The sequence below is a fragment of the Parasteatoda tepidariorum genome, chromosome 4 (assembly GCF_982258835.1).
Source record: "Parasteatoda tepidariorum strain Cologne lab strain chromosome 4, Ptep-v5.0, whole genome shotgun sequence".
Taxonomy (NCBI): domain Eukaryota; kingdom Metazoa; phylum Arthropoda; class Arachnida; order Araneae; family Theridiidae; genus Parasteatoda; species Parasteatoda tepidariorum.
In genome coordinates, this window is record NC_141758.1 from 87,545,428 (window position 1) to 87,561,512 (window position 16,085).

At 26.6% G+C, this 16,085-nt stretch overlaps 1 protein-coding gene across 1 annotated transcript in view; it reads left to right on the forward strand.

Moving 5' to 3' along the window:
* LOC107439435 (cholinephosphotransferase 1) overlaps nucleotides 1-10,446 on the forward strand; it is a 28,939-nt gene extending 18,493 nt beyond the window's left edge. Inside the window, exons 7-8 of the mRNA XM_043039958.3 lie at nucleotides 5,983-6,108; nucleotides 8,939-10,446. Coding sequence (XP_042895892.1) covers nucleotides 5,983-6,108; nucleotides 8,939-9,139 — 327 coding nt within the window. The 3' untranslated portion in view covers nucleotides 9,140-10,446. The remainder of the gene's footprint in view (nucleotides 1-5,982; nucleotides 6,109-8,938) is intronic.
* The last annotated feature ends 5,639 nt before the right edge of the window (nucleotides 10,447-16,085 follow it).

Genomic DNA, 16,085 nt, shown 5'->3' on the forward strand with positions numbered 1-16,085 from the left:
TTGCATTTTCACATAGATTACATTCTACCTTATCTATTTTGCTGTTTGTCCAATTTAATCTCAAATTTTTATTCTCGATACAATTCTTTTCGAAATTTAGGGTAAATTTATTTCCTGCCAAAAATGGGTTACCTAAGACCATGTCATAATCTGAATTTATTCGATTAGGGGTTATAAAAAAATCTTCCTTAAAAAGATTATCATTTATTTTAAAATGTATGTTAACAAAAGAATTGATTCTGGCTGTATCACCCGTAAAATTTTGAACTAGCAAGTTACATTTTTCAATTTTAAATTTACACTGCATTTCTTCCAAAATTTCCTTGGATATAATATTGAGAGATGATCCTGAGTCTAACATAGCAACGTAATTTTTTTTATTTATTTTTAACTGAATTTTGGGCAAGGGTACTATACTTTCTTTTCTCATGATGTTTAAAGATGGCACTATGAGTGGGGTAGCAACGGAAAGACGCGCCTCATCTATTCCCCCCCTTTCTCGTTTAAATCATTTGATCTCCGTTTTTGGTAACAACGTTCCTCTAAGTGGCCATGCCTTCCACAAAAATTGCAGATTAAAGTTCTGCACGCGGGTGCAATGTGTCCTCTCTTGTTGCATCGTTTACATATTTTTATTTGATTTCCTGGCCTAGAATTTTGATGGTCATATTTACTTTTACTTTCCCTACTCCTGATTTGCATTTGCTTAATGTTTTCTGCTAAAATCGCTATTTGCTCTTTTAATTCCTTTATTTCTGAGCTATTTTCTCGTGTATTTCTTAATTCAAAATTATTGACCTCTTCGGTAGTGGGTCTCGCGATTGATAATGTTTCCTCAAAGTTTATGGCATGGTTTTTAAATTCCCTATAGTCGGTGAAACCCGCAGCTCCTATTCCCTTTAAAATCTCACCTTTTATGCCTTGTCTGGCTGCGCTGAGTAATAACTGCAGCCTGTATGATTCGAATGCCTCACTATTTTCTTCCGGAATGCAATTGTATGAGATGCTTTCAATTCGGGACAAAAACTGCCTAACACTCTCTACCGGTAACTGGTAGGCGGAAGTCAGCTTTCCAATACTCGCAGTCACTGAATTCTTCCTCTCAAATCTAGTTTTTAATTTTTTAATAATATCGTTAAAAGATACATCCCTATCTCTTTGAGTGTTGAGGTAATCTTGTGCCTCTCCAGTAATTCTCAATTTTAATGCGAATATCTTGTCTTTTTCTGACCAATCGCAGTGTTCTGCAATTTCGTTAAGTCTGTGAATGAATTCATTTAAAGAGGAACTACCATCAAATTTCGGAATAAAATTTAAATAATCTGCAATAAAATTTGAAGTTACTCTGACACTAGGAATAACAACGGGAGTATTGCTCGCAGTTAAAATTTCTGTGTTTTCACCTGATTCATCCATAATGATAATTATCTAACTAATAATCAAAATTCAACCTATTCAGTATGACAATAACCTAGCTCACCTACTACTATAATAATACACAATATGCAATAAACATTTTAAAAACATATGTTACAAACCTTCATTGATATACACAAAATCAGTAATTAGCATTACAGTAATAAATAAAAATAATTCCGAAAAATAACATGATAAAATTTTACACTGCAAAGCATAAGTTCATATTGCATACATATATAAAAATTTTTTTTCAGTATTACACATTATATAACCACTTATTCTAGTAGTAGTATTCACTTTAATTTAAGCCTATCGCGACTGGTCATGGCACCAGTGTTATATTTAAAAAAATTATGTTATTTATTTATTCAGTGTTAAATTACAAAAATTATTAATATTCAATTTCTGTGTTAAATTTAACTTATAATTATTTATTATTATAATAATTTTACTGAAAAACCAGGTATAACTTAAAAATTGGTATTCAGTATTGACAAAAATAGTTCAGGTATAATTTATAAAAATTTATACTGTTAGGTTCGTAAACGTGGTTATAATTTATTTTTTAATTTCATGGATCATTTTAGCCTATAATGTCCTTTAATAAAATAATATAATAATAGATCGTATAGAGTTTGAAATAATTATTCAATAGTTTATATTTTTGCGTTGTGTACAATTTAAATCAAAAATCAAATAACGTATCTAAAATATTCAAATAATTACGTCGTGATGTTAAATTAATTGGTATATTCATACTTTAAAATTAACATTTAAATTCAGTATTTACTACCTCTCCAACGTGCTCGTGCAGGCCATCCATGTGACTCGAAAATTTGTTAGCAATATTAATCTGCTAATCTAAACAGCAATTTGGATTGGAATTAATTTTTAACAATGATAATTGGCATTATTTAACGAAATATTTAGTTATTTAAAAAAAAAGGATTATAGATAATCTTAGAGAAACATGGCACTAGACTGCACGTGCACGGAATATCTTCCTATCCAAGAATTAGCACGAGGCATACTCAGAATTAGAGACAAATATTACTTTTAAAAACAAATGTATTAACAAAAATCTTGGCTACAAAATATGTAATAACATTCTTCTTAACACACTAATTAGTATATTAGGAATTCAATTTTTTTATGTACAACATCTCCAAAATAAAATTTAAAAATGTTACAATAATTTAAAATACATTATGGAGAATAATTCACATTTAACAACTTATAAAAATTGGGCTGGGTTTAAAAAAAAAAGAAATATTAATTAATCGCACGTGCTTGAAGATTATCGGCGTAATTAGATTTTACGTATCTATTTTAAGTTAATTTTATATTAAAATACTTTTAGACATTATTAATTAAAGACGATCGACATTGTTAATCGATAAAAATTACTATTATATTATTAAAAAAAATACTTATTGGTCATCCGGTCCCTGGATCCAGGGCCTAGTAGCCCTAAAACTCCTAAAAAGATAGCGAGTTACCTTTAAGAAAAAAATTACGAGACTGACTCACGCGCTCCGCGTCGAAGATTCGAAAAAAGGAGGGAGAAAAACAGCGCCCTCTGGCAAGCTCTGATTGGCCCTCACGCCATTACATCATCCTTACTCGGCTATTTTCTGCCTGTTGGGGAAAAATCGTTTACACGCGACCCAGCCACCAGCCAATTTTACAAACAGATTAAACATTAAAAATATAATAAAAATAGTTTTAACAATTCAATTTACTGGTTTGTGATGTCTCGATTTTTTTTTTTTTTTTTTTTTTTTTTTTTTGTTTATAACAAATTAATATATAACAAAAAGTAAAAAAATAAAATGTTTTCTGCTTACAAATTCCAACTTATAAGTCTAAGCAGTACTATAATTGACCTTTGTTTAACCCCTTAATGCACAGATTTTTTGAAAAAAAACTTGCCAAAAAAAATCAATTTTTTGTGTAAAAAAGCACACTTTATATTAAAAAACACATTGTTATTTTCAATTCTCGATTATATTTGAGTGTTAAAAATTATAGCAGCATAAAATACAACGCCGCTCGAATTATTTCGAGTGTGCACAATTTGGTCTGTTTAGCACGCTCGAATTAACTCCAGCACACAAGTTACGGAGTTAATACACTTTAAAAATGTAAAAATGTACTTTACTTTAAAACTGTAAAAAAAAATTTATTAGTATGTAAATGATTTTGCTGCATTATATATTAATTAATATACATATACTATTTTAAAAGCGAATCAACTGATTTTAAATAGTGACAGGTTCTTCATGATTGAGCAGTTTTAATTTTTCAAATATTTTTAATTATGTAGAATATTAACCTATTCAGGACGTTAACCACCTCTGTGAACCTTTTGTTTTTTTATTGTAATGATTAGTGTCATAAAAATCGTAAAGAGTTATTAATTGAGGAATTCCTCAAGAAGCAATGAAATTATAACCTGGCTGCAATTATAACACTATTATTTTTGATGTACAGTTGTTAAAGATGTAAAATAAGTGTGAAGTAATTTTTCACAGAGACATTGAATGATTATGTGAACAAATTGTTAATATTTGTTAGTTTTTTTAATAAGAAATGACATATTCAAGGTGGTTCCTGTTTTAAATACATTAATTATAATATAACATTTTGTGTAAGCATGCAACGAAATGCATTCATTTTAATACTTTTTACAATTTGTTACATTGCTGAAAAATGTGAAGAACCATTGTGTCCAGAATATATGAAACTATCTTACTCATGAATTACCATTAACGCTCAGTATTCATAAATAGGTCATGAATTTGTTCTATAAATTATTATTGTTTTGCATTTTAAATTTCTTTAATATAAAATAAATAAATTGTATAGAAAAAAAAGTCAAATATTTTTTTTCCAACTTAAAACAAAATTGTCCTTGAAGAGGTTAATATAATTGTTTTTTCAGCAAAATAAAATTTGGAAAACATTTCTAATATAACTTCTTTTCTCTTATTTCATATACAATTTAATAATTTATTTTTTTTAACACTTAAGGTTCTTCTAACTATAACTCTACAAATATTCAATAAAATTAAACACAATTTGAATAAAATAAATTGTTAAAAATTATGCAAGATATGAGCATTTAAATTAATCCTTTTTACTGTGCATGCATAGGAAACGCTTAAATTTTTTTCCTTCATTATATTGTTCTGAATCTTATTTGGTTACATACACTGGTGATATAAATTAAGAGAATTTGCATGTATTTTGAATTTCATGAAAAGAGCTGAACTGAATGTGAAACCACTGCTTTTAGACATAAGTACAAATCTTGTACATCAAATACATAAGTGTACACGTGTGTGTAGGCATAGCCAGTGGAGAAACAGGCTTTATATGTGCGCATAAGTTGAGACGCATTTCGTTTGCTCGCAATTTCAATTTTTTTTTTCGTAATTTATTATCAGTCCCTGAAACCTCTAAAAGCTTTAAATTTAACTGATATATATGAGAAATAGCATTATCTAAACACTTCTGAAGTTATAAAATAAGTCTCTAACTATTTCTTGAGAAATATAAGAAAATGAATTTGTATAGAAATGTTTCAATTACTTTGCCCATATTATATATAAATAATAATATTCAATTAATATGTACCAGCATTTAAAATAAAGTTTGCCTTAAAATTGCAGTATGATTTTACTCTTATTTCTAAATTTTTCCATATTTTTATTGGTATTATTAAAGCCTCAATGGCAAAGGGGATAAGGCACTCATCCAGGGCTGATTGTGCTCCGGAAAAAATCCGGATTTCCGGACTTTTCGCTAACAGTGATCCGGATGTTTCCGGAGATCGAAGGTCCAGACGTTTAAAAAAATCATTGATCACAGAAGTTTCCGGAAATCAAATTTTCAAAGGTTGAACTTAAAAACACAGTTTATTTTATTTCTTTGTAAGGGAGAGCCAGAGAGATACTTTATAAGCTTATATTCATGATTAATATTCATTTTTTATCAGTAAATAGTTGTTATAATCATAAACTCAAGAAAGACATATTTGTAAATCTTAATTACTTCTCAAGGTCATCATAGATATGTGTAAATGGTATAGGTATGTGTAAAATTTTGAAAATATTTAAAGTAAACTAAGAAATATCGAGAAAAAGGAAAAAAACCTTGTTTAAATTTTTTTCTAATTTTTAAATTTAAATTTATTTATTTTTTTAACTCAGGAAATTTTCTGGAATTTTGACTTGGGCTCACAATCACCCCTGCTCATCTATCATGGTGAAAAATTAGAAATCTGGCACCGGACTCCTGCCTACATTTAAATTAATGATTATAATACAGTCTAAGGTTTAAAAGCAGCTAATGTGCAATGTTGGTTACATTATCACCCCCATACTGTTGGTCTCAAAATTGTGGAGTCTTAACTTCCAAACTTCCATGATCCCTTGGACATCAATTGGATGTTGATAGAAAGCTTTACTTTTTTACTGCCATGGCTTTTAAGTAGCTTGTTCATTGTTTAGAATTTTTCATTATGGCAATTTTATTCATTATTAATGATACAATTCTTAGGTTGCTCATATGACTAGAAGTGAGCTGGATTACTTTGACTCCATCCTTATTGGTCCTGGAATGTTGTTCATGAACCAATATTTTAATACCTTTATAAATGAATATATCATCTTGTGGCTTTGTTTGGTAAGTCATTATACATTTCATTTTTTTTTTTAATTGTAATATTCAAGTTCTTGTTCAACATTTATGAAATTAAGGATTTAGGTATCTTGTTTTAGATTACTTTTTAAATGAATCTATTCAAAATTAGTGTATTAAAATTATTAATTGTGATTTAAAATAAAATTGAGAAATTTTTTAGCCCCTCGCGAATGCATCGTGAAAACTGTCAGAAAAATGATTAAATAATAACTTGGATTTACTATGAAATCGGAAAAACAAAGCGCTTCAAAAGTGATTAGTTAAATGTGCGATTTGAATCTCGTGTGTCGTAATAATATTGTAGTGAAAATAAGGGATTTTTAAAATCACATGCAAAAATGTAGCAATAACTGCGTTTAAAAAAAATCATTAGATTTATCATAAAATTGGCAAATATGAAGCATGTCAAAGAGTGATCAATTAAATGCGCAATTTATAACTCGCGATTCATAATATTGTAATAAAGTATTGGAATTTTATAAAAATCACATGGAAATTGGCATTTATAAATGCCAGAAAACATTTGAAATTTTACTTGGATTCATAATAAAATCGGCAAAATAATGCGAGTCAAAAAGTTATTACTCAAATTCGAAACTTGTGCATCGTAATATTGTATTAAAATTCGTATGAATGACCATTTTCTATGGAATTTTGTATCTATAACTGTTGAAAAAGTGATTGAGAAACAACATAGATTTACAATAGAATCTTTGTAAATTGAGCGCATCAAAAAGTCTAATCAAATTTAGGATTTGAAATTGTTGAAATTTTTTTTTTCTTCAAGAAAATTGTGTTGAGAAGCTTTCGCGGGCCTCAAATCAATAGTTGGCAGGTCGCGTGTTCTCCACCCCTAGTGTATTCATAATGTTTTTAGCCCGTATTTACGCCAGACTATCTTTTATGTAAAATTCATTATTTGTATTTCCTGATGGTTGTGTGTCAGAGTTACTGCTCTGGCAGTATTTTTAACAAAATCCATATGGATTATTTAAAATTAACTAAACTATTTAAAAGATTACTGCTTTGTAGGTCCTAATAATAGTTTCAGTAATCTAAAAAAAAATAATAATACTTTGTCTTTATAATTCATTCTCTAATATTGTAATTTAATTTAAGATATCATGCCAGGCCTATTTTCTTCTTGGGAAATAAAATGTATGCTACAGGTCTCATTAAAATAAATCTCTGTGCTCTAAAATAATTGAATCTCTGTGCTTCAATATCATCATAATTATTTTTTATTCTTTTTTTTTCAAATCTATTAAAATTTATAGTTTAAAATGTTCAAACTATAGTGCCATGTGTCAAATGTGTACTAGGTGAACTTAAGTACAGTTTCATATTTAAAAGATGATTTGAGATTCAAAGGTGGATGCATTTTTGTGGTAATTAGAATTTATAAAAGTAAGTAGGCTCTCTGCCAATCTGATTTACCTGGTAATGAGAGAGTTGACCAAGGGATGTTGACTTCCTCTGCCTTTTTTTGCTCTATTTGAATATCAAATTTTCATTCTGAGCACAACAAACAACTATGTTAAAAATTGCCAAAGTATGAATGCTTTCGAAAAAATCTGATCCAGCCATATTCTCAGTTCAAAGAGATCTTTGCAAATTATATGTGGACATGACTTTCTCCGAGGTTATCCACATAGGTATCAGTGTTTTCGTATACCTGACTGACCATTTGGTAATTTGAGCCTCTTTGACAAACACTATCCATTTTTCAATTTTTGATCGTTGAATGGAAACAACAAAACGGCAATCACGAAGAAAATTAAGAAAAACAATAAGTTTCATTTATTGCACATAAGCTGCAAGTAAATAGGACTCATAAAATAAGTTCAAAATGAAGATAATACAAAGGAAAATTACAGATTAATGAAAAAGGGGGAAAAAGAAAATTAATAATAAAAATAAAAAAAACTGAATAAAAAAAAATCCAATAAGAAGGAAAGAATTATTTTAAAAAATCCAGAAAAGAAAAGATATAACTTTTTCATCAGCCCACACGATTATATCCGCGGATATGAAAAGATTATATCTTTTGAATTATATCTTTTTGCTGATGAAAAGATTATATCTTTCATCAGCAAAAGATATAATCTTTTCATATCCAAAATCTTTCACATATAAAAGATATAACGAATCTTAAATCATATATAAAAGATATAAGGAAAATAAAAGATATAATCTCTTCATCAGCCCACACGATTATATCCGCGGATATGAAAAGATAATATCTTTTGAATTATATCTTTTATTTTCTGGATATAAATTCTTCTGGATGGAATTCTTTTATTCTAAAAGAATTCTTTCCTTTCTATCGGATTTTTTTCTTCTTCCAGTTTTTGTTATTTTTATTATTAATTTTCTTTTTTCCCCTTTTTTCATTAATCTGTAAATATATATATATATAGAGAGAGAGAGAGAGAATATAGAGGAAGCATGTAAAATAATCAAGATTAAGAAAAAGAGATGAAGAAAAATTATTAAAATGAAATATTGTTAAAAAATATCTAAAAATATGTAAATATGTATATAAATTTAAAAGCCAGAAAACAAAAAAATTAAAAGATATCTTTTCAGCTCACATGATTATATCCACAAATATATCCGCAAAAGGAGTGCTTTCTAATATTGTATCAATGTAGTAAAAGCAAAATATATCAATAGGATAGCGTGAGGAATACTTTAAAAAAAATAATACTTAATGACTTTCTTTTTCTCTCTCTTTTCTTTTTGTCTTTGTTGTGCTATTTATATATATATATTTCCATGCTTGAAATAAAATATTGTTTTTCTTTTTCAGGTGTATTCAGTTGCAGACTTGCTTCATTACTGCACTATTGTGTGTAACCAAATATGCAATCACATGAACATTCAGTTATTCAAAATAACTGCAGAAGTTCAGCCGAACCGAACACCTGGTTTTCCGCCAAACCGAACGCCCGGTTTCAGTAATGTTGCTCCTCATGCAAGAGCTGGGCAAAAGTTTAAATTCAGTAACTGATTTATTAAAATTTAAAAAAATTGTTTTACACAATTTTATAGTGAAAAAAAAATAATACAATGTTTGTGAAGTTGATTCTATATTTATAGAATGAGAATGTTTCACATTTCATTTTGTGAATAGGCTTCCGAACCAGAATGAAATGTTCCATGATGTTTCCATTTCCTACTGTTGCAACTTAAATTCATTGCGTTGGTAGTTAATTTATTACTATTTCAGTTCTCAAGAATGCAATTGTGTGCATGATAAACTTCCATAAAATTGTGATAATCCTTTCAGATTTATGGAATGTTGCTTACCAGCATTGTTGAATATTTTTTAGTTTCCTGCTCTCCACTATAGAACACGACATGTTTTTAATTAATACAGTCGAAAACCTTTATAGTGAAATGTTTGCTAATCTAGTAATAAGTTCACTATAAACGATAGTTCACTATATGAAAATTCTTTGAAAAAATATTTGTTTGCATATGCATACCTGCCAAGTCTCCTGTTTTTTAACAAAGACTCCTGTATTTTATGACTATCTCCTGTTTATCCATATATTCTCAAATTTATCTGTATTTGTGGAAAAAAATTTTGTTTCTTAAATTACCCATTGATGGCAAAAATACCTCTCTTATTTCTCAACAGATGGTGTTATTGTCAGTACTGCAGTATGTTAAGTGTTTATAGTTTAAGTATTTATTAATAATGGTTTAAAAAATTCTTCTTTAGATTATCGTTTATAAACATAATTGTTACTTAGGTAAATGTGTATATTATTTTGAATTTCTCTTTTCGACTTACATAATTATGCATGATGTATCATAGCTTCACTCATAGCCTAAAAAATTCTGCTGGTTAAATCTCCGTTATTTTATTTCTCCAATGTTGGCAAGTATGCATATGGCAATAATATTGTTGGAAATTGTGACAGTTCATAATTTTTTTATGATATCTTAGCTGATTAACTAATTAATATGGAATGAATTAGTGATTTTTGATTAACTACAGTTTGATTTCAAGAAGATTTCACCAATTTTAGTTTAAACAATTACTGGAACCCAGTATTTCTAGTCCTTAGTTTTTGCATGAAAAAAAAAATCAGAATATTTAATGCCGATTTTATTTCTGAGATAAAAGTTAATGAAATTTCTTGTCCTTCAATATGTGTGTGGAAAAGAAATGTGAGAGGATTGTCTGCCATAGTTTGAAAGCGAAAAACTTGCAATAGTGAGATTTGATACATTGTAAGAAAAAAAATGCTGTGAGTTGCAATCACAACTCCTGGAAATTAAAAGTTGGAGAAATGAAAAGGGAAAAAATACTGAGGAAATAAAATTTAATTAATTAATAATTAAATAAAATTTAATAATGTTTAATTTAATTATTAAGATAATGTTTGTTAAACTAGAGTTCAGAAGGAACTTCTAAAAATGTTAATTAAAACCGAGTGTTCACTATTTTCTAGTTTCATTATAGCAGGGTTCGACTGTATTTTATTTAATTTTAAATACTTTAGGTAATAATAATTTGAGAAACTAAATCTCATACTTTTGAACTGTTGTATCAGATGTTTAGTGCATAATGTGAATTTCATGAAATCTTTTTTGTATGATAAAATATTGTGGATGTTTCTTAAATTTTGAATAATTTATACTTACTGATGAAAATCTCTTCATTTTGATGTGTATAGTCATTTCTTTTACAGCTTTGCCAAGATAATGCTTAAGGTTTTAATTGAATTATTTGGTAATTGAAAATCTAAATGAGAGTGTTTTTAAATCATCACTGTTATAATCTTTTTTTTTATTAAAAAAAATTAATTCCTCCAAATCTACATTTGGTTTTAAAGATTTTAAAAAGTTAATGAAATAGCACTTCAATTTATAAAATTACACTGGATTAAAAAAATTTTCCAAATTAAATAAATAAATGAAAATATTGTATGTTTGAAATTAAATGTTTAGACAGAAATTGGAGTAACGATTTATGAATGTCATAAAACCTTTTTTCACAAAAAAAGAATAAATTTATTTTATTTAGTAACTACTGCTTACTAAATCAGATTTCTTTAATTTTATTTCTGAAATGAGAAATATTGCTTAAAATACTAATTATAGCAAACTTAATTTAATTGTCACACAATTTTGTTTAAAATAAATTAGTATCAACAGTATTCTTGATTTAAAAAAAATTAATTCAGAGGTAAACACATTTCAAATCAGCTGTCCATTTATAATATTTTTAAGTTTAATAAAAGAATTCTATTTTGAAGAGAATACTTTTTACCTTGAAATTAAGATGTATGTATACTTGCTCTTAAACTAGATATTTATATTCAAATATTAAAGATTTTTTTGGCAGCATTCAATTCCTTTGGATTAAATAAAATGCCTTATTGGTGTTGTGTTCCTTATTCTTAATTATTTAGTTTAAAAATTACTTACTGTCTATAATATTTAAAATCATAAATGACTAACATATCTTCAGCATAGTATTTATATTTTGATCACATTCAAATTTATGCTATATTTGTTATTTTCCATAGTTATTAGCATTTATTATGGATAATAAGATTAAAATTAGATTGTATATTAAACCAGAAGAGTATGAAAATTATAAATTTTCAATTTAATTCTAATAATGACACTGAAAAATATTATTTTTGTTCTGAATCTTATTTCATGATAGTTGTTACTTATATTAGTGCTTGCAAAAATAGGTTTCAAATAACAAATGCATTTTTTTTTCAAAGTTTATTATACGTTTAGATGATGCTAATATACATTACTTAAATTATAAAATTATTTCTTATTTAAATAATTTATTTATGCAAACAATGCAGATTCTCAAGTGTAAATGAGATATATTGAATGAAATATTTAAAATGAAATCTCAACTGTGGACCAATTTCTTTTAAGTAATGTATGTTAATGCTGTTGATACAGTAAAGCTTTTCCATTAACAATTTTAAGACAGAAATGTTGAATTTCAGAATTTATTCTGCAATATAATGTATACTAAAGAAGAAAAATTTATCATTTAGTGATAAAAATTATTTATAAAAGACAAATTTTAATATATTATATCAATATGCTGATTACATTTTATTTGGTTGGGGAAACAGTATTTTCCAGTACCTACTGCGTCATACAGTTTTATAAGAACTTTAAACCAAGATCTGTAATTTGCTGACCTCATTTTGTTTTACAAATCCTATTCCAATTACAGCATTTTACTTTGTTTATGAGACTAGCTTACTAATCTGAAATGCATTATGTTATGCTAAGTAATTTAAAAAAATAAATAAATAAACCCTCACCTTTTAAAAATAAATGAAAAAAAAAAAAAACAATAGTATAAAACAGTTTCAAAATGGTTCTTTTAATGTTTTCTGTAAAAAAATTATACTTAGAAAAAGATGGATTGTTCATCTTTTTTTATTGAGATCATAGTAGAACTTTTGATCTCCTACTTCCACATTGAGTTTGTTTCTATAATTTGATTTTATATCTAGCAGCATCAAGAAAGCCTGTTTATATAAGTGTGTTGTATTGACTAAGCTGACCCCTGGTGTCCACTGACCACATTTTAAGAATCTCTGTTATAAACTAAACAAACCCTAATAAACTATAAAACATATTTCAGCTTTACCAAAAACAAAACAAAAAAAAGAAAGAAGAATTTTTGAAATGGTAATTTTTTTAAATCAATTAATACATATCTAAATCAATTAATAATTTAATTATATAAATCAATTATATTAAATTTATTAATACTTTTCTAAATAATATATACATTTTTGTATAGTGCTTCGTTATTAAATTAAATTTGCATTTGAACACTTCATTCAAAAAATTTTTATTTCCAAAGAAAAAGACTGTTTAAGATTGAAATTAGACATCTACATTAATATTGTGCGTATGTTCTAGCAAATTTAAATCAATTTTTTTTTCATGTACCTTATCATTTTTTATTTATTTACTTATTCATGAAAGATTTTTCCTTAGAAAAAGACTGTTTAAGATTGAAATTATACATTTGCATTAATATTGTGCATATGTTATAGCACATTTAAGTCAATTTTTTCATGTACCTTATCGTTTTTTTTTTATTTATTTACTTGTCATTAAAGATAATTTATGAAATAAATATAAGTCATCTGTGGAAAGTTTTTGTTTGAACTTAGTTTTTTAAACCTAAGGAAGAGCCCCAAAACTCTTAAAGTTTTAATATTTGTTGTTAATTAGATTTCATTATTTATGTGAATTTATATTGTTTGAAAGTTTAAAGTATCGTCCCAGTGTATGAGATGTTTTGTGTTCTTAAATGAAGCAAGGTAATGCTTTTTAAGTATAAGCAAATTGTATAGATGTTTTAGACTGTTTTGCAATGTCACAAATACGACTTATGAAATAGTTATTTTCAGATTTTAATTCTAAAATATTTTGAATTTTTGCTGTATTTTTATTCTTTTTTTAATATAATGCATGTAATTATAAATATACTTGTAAGATTATTTAAAGTTACTCACATCCTTAAGTTGCACAAATTGCATTATTTTTTTTGTTTGATCTTTTCTTTGCTATGTATCTACTATTGAATGCTTTATTTTATTATTTTGCATTATAGTATGTGTAATCATTATTTTTTTATTATAATTTTACGAACTGTTGTTTACAAATTATGTAAATGTTATTTGTCAATAAATATTTACTTGTTTGATTTATTACTCATTATCTCTTTTTTTTTGCCATATGATGGATTTGTTCAGTTTGAGCTCATATTTATCTTAAATATTTTTTAGACATGAAATTTTTTTTTATAATTTTAATTTTATTAACTGGATATACATGTTTTTTTCTTAAATAAAAGAAAAAGTTCTTAATAGTCATTCATATAGTCAGTATTTTAAAAATTAGCTTGTGCAAATAATTATTTTTTATAGTATATTTGTGTAAATTACTCTAGAGTTTTGGTAGTCATTAAATAATTAAAATTTTATTTTAGGAATATTTTGATAGTGGTTATTTTCCTTTATGTATATATAAGGTACCAGGTGTCCCAAAAATAACTTAAGATTTGAATATTCAATTTTAAAGGAAAACTGAAATTGATAAAAATGTACTGATAAGAAATTCCATAAATCTTTTCACCTAGTTTCTTCACAAGTACTAATAAACTAAAATATCTTCTGTTCTTGGACTGCAATGTTGTTGCTGCAAGTGGTTTTTATTTTGAAAACATTATTAGATTGTATTTACTTGTAATTTTGAAATATATTTATTTGGTTTTTCTTAGCAAAATGCAGGAAATTGATAATTTTCAAATCTGGTAATGTTCTTAGTATATCTTAATGCATCATTAAAATTTCCCAAACCTTATATTTTATCTTCATAGATAAAGTTCCGTGATTATTGTACGTCTTCATACATGATAATTTTTTAATAATTGTAGACTGCTTGGTTTTTTAATATTTTTTTCAACTCTTGACAACAGAGTGTTACAACCAAATAAAAAAGTGTTCAATTGAAAGATTGCAATTGCATAATGTTTTATAGTATGAACACAATTTTGGTTTCACAGATACGGATGGATAATATTTTTATTTGAGATCTCAGAAATGGTAGCTGATGCTTTGCTTCAGCTACCATCAGAATGGTAGCAGAAATGCATAGCTTTCTGCTTTTTAAGATTGTTATAAGTTTGCCCTTATGTATCATGCTTCAGTTCATTTGAAAATTCTGGTTTCTACTAAAGTTCGATAGCTGTTTGGTTTACTAGCCTTTTGATAAAAGAGTTTTCGCACAGCTGTATAAATTTAATATTGATTTAAATTTTAATAAACCTTAATAAAATGGATGACAAATACGATTTTTGAAGAATGGCTATCAAAACTTGACCAAAAAATAATTTATTATTCATTGACATAACTATCTTGCCCAGTCTTTCCTAAACTTATGACTTTTGTGTACCCTTCCTAAATTTTTCGTTAATGCTCTGTACCACTATTAAACAAATGAATGTATTTTTTACTATAAAAAATTGCACAAAAGTTAAAAATCACAACTGGCTGTTGCTACCACTAATTATTAACTGTGCAAAAAATAGCCAATAGAAAAATATGTAATCGTAAATTTTCATGGCTAGCTTTGTTTTTGAATAAAATTTTGTGAAATTTTTGTTTGTTGCAAGATATTTCGCATAAGAACGCGTGCCCCCGCTAAACTGTTCCTGTACCCCTGAGGGTACGTGTATCACACTTTGGGAGACACTGGTCTAGCCCATTCTAAACTGACTCAAAATTTGCAATCCATTATCCACCCAACTTGATATAAAAACTTCAGCCTATAGACCAAGGTGTTATAAAAAACCTAAAGATGATATATTTTATTCAATTTTCAATAACTGAAAGTATTTTTGGCTTCCCTTTGATGTTTAGAGTCATTGAAGTTTCACTGTATTTAAAATAATTTTACATTGAAAAAAAAAAAAAAACATTTCAATCACATGCAAAAGTAAATATTTATTCGATCACATTAATATTCAGTATGCCATACTCTTATAATAAATAATTGTTAACAATGCCCAAATAAAGCTAAATGCAATTCAACAAAGCATTTTTCTAAAAATTTTAAATGTATTTTACAAGGAAATAAATAAAGACTAGATATCAATTAATTTACATTAGAAATACAAGACTTTAGCACTGAAGAAATACAAATAATTATGCTATAATAAATTAACATAATTTATGTTTTCAAACAAATGTGCATCAAATAACATATTTTAACTTGGCTATACTCAACTTATTTTAGAGAATAGCCACTGAAAGAAATAAATCAACTTTCAATGGCTTGATAAATTCAGTTATTATATTAAATAACAACAAAAACTATAATGAAATATTTTTATAGTTTTTTCAAAATAAAAAATAAACTACTTTGCACAGTTGACTGTT